The sequence below is a fragment of the Tachyglossus aculeatus genome, chromosome 5 (genome assembly GCF_015852505.1).
Source record: "Tachyglossus aculeatus isolate mTacAcu1 chromosome 5, mTacAcu1.pri, whole genome shotgun sequence".
Lineage (NCBI taxonomy): Eukaryota > Metazoa > Chordata > Mammalia > Monotremata > Tachyglossidae > Tachyglossus > Tachyglossus aculeatus.
In genome coordinates, this window is record NC_052070.1 from 79,057,206 (window position 1) to 79,063,205 (window position 6,000).

The window sequence follows — 6,000 nt, forward strand, 5'->3', positions numbered from 1 at the left end:
CACCGTACTCAGTGCTGGGGTAGATGCAGCGTGGCCTAGTGGATGGAGCATGGCCTGGGAGCCGGAAGGACCTGGGTTCTAATCCCTGCTCTCCCACTTGGCTGTGTCACCCTGGGAAAGTCACTCAGTTTCTCCGTGCCTCAGTTACCTCATCTGTAAAATAGGGATTAAGACTGTGAGACTATGAGGCCTAGGCAGGGGCTATGTCCAACCTGATTGGCTTATACCTACACCAACACTTAGTACAGTGCCTGGCACATAGTAAGCGCTTAACAAATACCATAAAAAATAGTACAAAAGGAGCAGGCAGAAGCTCCGTGACCTTGAAATAGCTGGTTCATAGTGTTAACAGAGAAGCAGCGTGGCTCGGTGGAAAGAGCCTGGGCTTTGGAGTCAGAGGTCATGGGTTCAAATCCTGGCTCCGCCACTTGTCCGCTGTGTGACTTTGGGCAAGTCACTTAACTTCTCTGGGCCTCAGTTACCTCATCTGTTAAATGGGGATTAAGACTGTGAGCCCCCCGAGGGACAACCTGATCGCCTTGTAAGCTCCCCAGCGCTTAGAACAGTGCCTTGCACATAGTAAGTGCTTAATAAATGCCATTATTATTATTATTCTTAACAGTTAGGTTATTTCAGTGTTTATTGTATGCCAATCTCTGAGATAAGCGCTTGGGTAGATACAGGATAATCAGGTGAGACATAGTCCTTATCCCACACTGGGCTCCCAGTCCAAGGGGGAGGGTGAACAGGCATTTCATCCACATTCTACAGATTAGGAAACTGAGGCACAGAAAAGTTAAGTGACTCGCCCGAGGTCATCCACAGAAGGCGTTTGGTGTGGGCCAGATTAGAACTCAGCTCTTCTGCCTCCCGCCGGTCCTGCGGTCTTTCCGCCGCTTCTCTCGTGCCAGCGGAAGAGCACCAGTTGGGATATGGGTGGGCTATTAAGGGAGAAAGGAGTCAGCATTGGCACGATTAGGGACGTTTACCTTTTTTCGGGAGAAATCCGACCAAACCAAATTATCCGCGGAGAATGCCGTGCTCCTTAGAGCTGGATTACATACAAGCGCTTAGTACAGTGCTCTGCACATAGTAAGCGCTCAATAAATACGATTGATTGATTGATTGATTGATTACATGGGAGGTTGTCGCCGATTCTGCCTTTCAAGGCCCCCGTAAATCAGAACCTTCGATTTCCACCCCACAATCTCCAGTCACGTAAAAGCCCTGATTCTCCTCGCCCACATATTCCTCCCGCCTGCTCGGCTCCCTGGAGACCAGTGGGAAACTCCCCATCGGAAAGAGAGCTGCGAGCATGTGGGATAAAATATGTGAGCAGGTGGGATGAAGTCAGGGCTAATGTTAGCGTTGCCGGAAAACAAAGTGAAGAGATTGTTTCTCTGGTGTTGCTAAGGCTGACTCCCCGGGGGCAGCGGCCCGCCTTGTGAATTAGGAGGGAGCACGGTCCTGGTGCATTAAAACAGTAACCGATTAGCGTCTTGTTCCCAAAAATTGGCTTTCAAAAGCGTCAGGTTGACAAAGGCAGCGGGAGACGGGATTGAAGTCAACAGAGCCCTGAAGGTTTCGGATGGGACAAACGCTAAATTGTTGGTCACCCAGTCCGACAGCACCAGGATGAAGGGGCCCTCAGTAACGTTTGAAAGTGGTAGATTCAAGAGAAATAAAAAGCGGCGTGGCCCGGGAGCCGGAAGGACCTGGATCCTAATCCATTTGTTTGCTGTGTGCCCTCGGGCTAGTCATCATCATCATCATCATCATCAATCGTATTTATTGAGCGCTTACTATGTGCAGAGCACTGGACTAAGTGCTTGGGAAGTACAAATTGGCAACATATGGAGACAGTCCCTACCCAACAGTGGGCTCACAGTCTAAAAGGGGGAGACAGAGAACAAAACCAAACATACTAAGTCACTTAACTTCTCTGAGTCTCAGTTCCCTCACCTGTAAAATGGGGATTAAGACGGGAAGCCCCATGTGGGACAGGGACCGTGTCCCAACCTGATCAGCCTGTATCCACCCCAGCACTTAGTACAGTGCCTGGCAGGTTGTAAGCGCTTAACAAAGATCATTAAAAAAGAATACTTTTTTCACTCAGCCCGTGCCAGGCCTTTAGGGGACATATCAGAGCACTAAAGAAGCAATCCTTATCCTTAGGGAGCTTCCAATTTAATGGGTCGCGTGGTTGGACCTACTTAATTGAATATTTTAACAAGAGGTTCTTCAAGCCGAACACTTCAACACAAGGTTCTTCAAGAACTTAACCTCCGCATTAGAGAACTGACCAGGTTGTAACTTGTTCTCTATTTTAGTTCAGGAAATCGACTAACCAGATGAAAGCGTGAGAGAAGTGTGCACACTGTTGCCATGTTCATTGCAGAGGTGATTATGGCCAAAGGATATTTTCTCATGATCCCCCCTCAACCCCCTCTGAATGCTACATTGTATGGCTACAAGACTTAAATTCCACTTCCTTAAAATAGAAACGAAACTCTCTGAAATTACCCGGGAACGGGCGTACGATCCAAAAGAAATCCGTGCATGACCGATCTGAATCGAATCGGAACCGTACCGAGGAGCCAATTTAGAAGGCAGCGTCCCGAAATCTGCCTTCGGCGGCGGTATCAGCAAACTGGCCTGATCGTAAAAAAAAAATCCCTTCCCGTCCCGTCCTTTAATGGAAATGTCTTTCGACCTCCCGAAGGTGGGCTCCGTGGTGGCGGTGGGCTGGATCCGTTCGCGGAAGGCCGTCGACTGGCATCTCTTCAGGAACATCTTCGTCGCCTGGTTTGTGACCGTCCCCGTGGCTGGCTTATTCAGCGCCGCCGTAATGGCCCTCCTGATGTACGGCGTCCTGCCCTACGTGTGATTTGGCTCCCTTTCGAAGGAAAGGGATGGCCTGACGGGTGAGTATTGCGTGGCATATGTCACACGCGTGCCCGCAAAACCCACCCTCCCACACACGGAGACTGGTACCCGTCTGCTCTCTCCAAGCCACGGGCCTCCCTGTGCTCCCGAGCGCAGATGATTTTTTACCTCCGGCACTGTCCCAGCTCAGCCAGAGTTCTGACCTCCGCATCTAACTTAAACTACTGTACATAATAATATGCGTGTGAAATTGGTGAAATGGTGACATAACACGTGGTGCAGTTACTTATATAGGAAATATATTCCGTATGCATAGGGTCCTACTTCAGACGTCATACTCCAATTGGGGTGCGAAGTGTTGCCTACAATGAAAACGTTCAGTGAACCGTTGTACGTGCCCATTTCGGTTGGCAATTTTACAACCTGTTTGCGAGGGAAGTGTGACTGGGAAATGCTCTTTTCCATGCGATACATACTGTAAGGCCGTTGAGGTGCGGGATGGACAGCGCAGATTGGAAAGCAGTGGCACGTAGCTCCGTGCGACGGTGAAATAATACTGGAAAACAGTTCACAAGTGCTTTCTCGAGATCGTTTGTTCATAAGCTGTATTAATTGTGCGTAATATATGGTAATGGCTCTTGTAAATACGTAAAGCCCTAACTTTATAAGGAAAGGGGTAGCCCGTATCCCTTCTGCATTTTGCAAAAGGAAGTTTTAGAAGGAACCAAAGAAGCGGTTTGCCAGTATTATGCTTTCACACTGTAATGTGTTTCTCCCTCCTTGTTTTTTTTCACTAATCACTATCAATTGAATTGAGGAGCGGTGGAACCGGTTACGTTTTAACGAAACTGAAGTATTTTTTAACAGGGTGGCTGCGCCTTTCGTTCAGGGGTCGCAGCCGTGGTCTTGTCCCCGTATATTGTTGTAGCGGAGGGGGATATAGCTGCGTATTCCCACCCGATTTAAGCGTCAATGCTGCTTCTTCCCCACCGTTTCCCCATTAAGCAAATTCCGGGCCCCCGCTTGTAACGGAGTGGTTTGTGTCACGCGATGCAAAAACCTTAGATCTCTTTTGCAAGGCGTTCAGAAAAGAGATAATTTAAATGAAAAGACCTGTGATGAATGTCAGGGAATTCCACATTCGAGGCCTCCGTTTTTCCTCCGCCTAGCCGATGCCGAGATGAGTGAGACCCCGTTTCTGAAGATATCACTACCCGTAACTTTCTTCCACTGGATGTTCTTACTTTCTGGTAAAGGAGAGTTTGTTTAGCTAATGTTGGGAACTTGATACTATTGAAATGCTGCTAAAATTTTGATACTGACAGATATTTTATTGGTACTTCATTGTGATTTTTTTTTTCATTAATCAGTCATACTAAATTTATAATAAAAAATGGCCCCTGGACTCCTGCCTTTTGGAAATCATTTAAGACGCTACGTGACGTCTTTTCCCAACCACTGAAAATGTCGGTAGCTATTTACTGAAGGATGTTGGGTGGGGACCGTATCTGTTGCCGAATTGTACTTTCCAAGCGCTTAGTACAGTGCTCCGCACCCAGTTAAGTGCTCAATGAATACGATTGAATGAATGTTACTTTTGAAAAGCTTAACGCGGCCCAATTTACTTTAGAGAGACGGTGCGCCAGGACTGTCAGTGGGACATTTCTCAACCCCATTCATCATCATCATCGTCATCAATCGTATTTATTGAGCGCTTACTATGTGCAGAGCACTGTACCGAACAAGAGGTTGATCTAAAGTACCAGGGGTGCGATTCCACCCGCAGTTAAGTGGTTCTTTTTCTGATGAGAAAATCATCCCCCAATCTCTAGGCGTTGGGGTGAGGCAGAGCGCAGCGCTGTGGGGATAATTGAGGAGAGGGAGCCCCAGGAGCATTCATTCATTCATTCATTCATTCAGTCGTATTTATTGAGCGCTTACTGTGCTAAGCGCTTGGGAAGTACAAGTCGGCAACATATCGAGACGGCCCCTACCCAACAGCGGGCTCGCAGTCTAGAAGGGGGAGACAGAGAACGAAACTCACCTCCTCCAGGAGGCCTTCCCAGACTGAGCCCCTTCCTTCCTCTCGCCCTCGTCCCCCTCTCCATCCCCCCATCTTACCTCCTTCCCTTCCCCACAGCACCTGTATATATGTATATATGGTTGTACATATTTATTGCTCTGTTTATTTATTTTACTTGTACATATCTATCCTATTGATTTTATTTTGTTAGTATGTTTGGTTTTGTTCTCTGTCTCCCCCTTTTAGACTGTGAGCCCGCTGTTGGGTAGGGACTGTCTCTATATGTTGCCGGTTTGTACTTCCCAAGCGCTTAGTACAGTGCTCTGCACATAGTAAGCGCTCAATAAATACGATTGATGATGAAACAAAACATATTAACAAAATAAAAATCGGCAGGGGTAACCCCGCCGTGGCAACCAGGAGAGATCTGCCCCTGCCAGGCGAGCGTCGGAGATTTCTAGAGTCGTGCTGACAGCTTCGTTGATTCGTTCATTCCTATTTACTGAGCGCCTACGGTGTATAAAGCACTGTACTAAGCGCTTCAGGAGCGGCCTGGGGGGTGGGTGACGTGGATGGGGACCGCGGGGGTCCCCTCTTCTTCACCTTGGCCCTCGCAGTCAGTCTTTTTCCTCTGTGCTAATGTGTCCTAGTTTTCCACAGTTCCCGCTTCGCCCTGTTAGGCTGTGAGCTCCTCGAGGGGATCATTGTGTGCAGCGAATGTGTCTATTTCTCGTTGTATTGTGCTCTCCCAAGCGCTTAGTGCAGTGCTCTGCACACAGAAAGCGCTGAATCCAGTCGACCGACGGACGTATTTTCCCTAATGTCCACGGCCCGGGATTTGGTGCTGTGCTGTGTGTGGCTTTTTTCCCTTTATTGCTCTGCTTCCTCTTTCTTCCTGTTGACCAGCATCTGGTCTGCACACTGTGTGCTCTGCACACAGTTAGCGCTCAATAAATACAATTGATGATCTGGCTGCATGTGCGCAATAGACGGGGACAGAATTTTCCCTATTCTCAGTCGTAATAGAGCGCACAAGTTCCAGTACGTTTTGAGGCTAGAAGAGGAGGAGATCCTAGTGAAGAGAATATCTG

At 48.2% G+C, this 6,000-nt stretch overlaps 1 protein-coding gene across 5 annotated transcripts in view; it reads left to right on the forward strand.

Annotated features, from left to right (window-relative positions):
• The window catches only part of SLC20A2 (solute carrier family 20 member 2), a 126,392-nt gene extending 122,101 nt beyond the window's left edge, over nucleotides 1–4,291 (forward strand). For all 5 annotated transcript variants that reach the window (XM_038747486.1, XM_038747487.1, XM_038747484.1 and 2 more), the window contains one exon: nucleotides 2,723–4,291. In XM_038747486.1, coding sequence (XP_038603414.1) covers nucleotides 2,723–2,887 — 165 coding nt within the window. In that variant the 3' untranslated portion in view covers nucleotides 2,888–4,291. The remainder of the gene's footprint in view (nucleotides 1–2,722) is intronic.
• The last annotated feature ends 1,709 nt before the right edge of the window (nucleotides 4,292–6,000 follow it).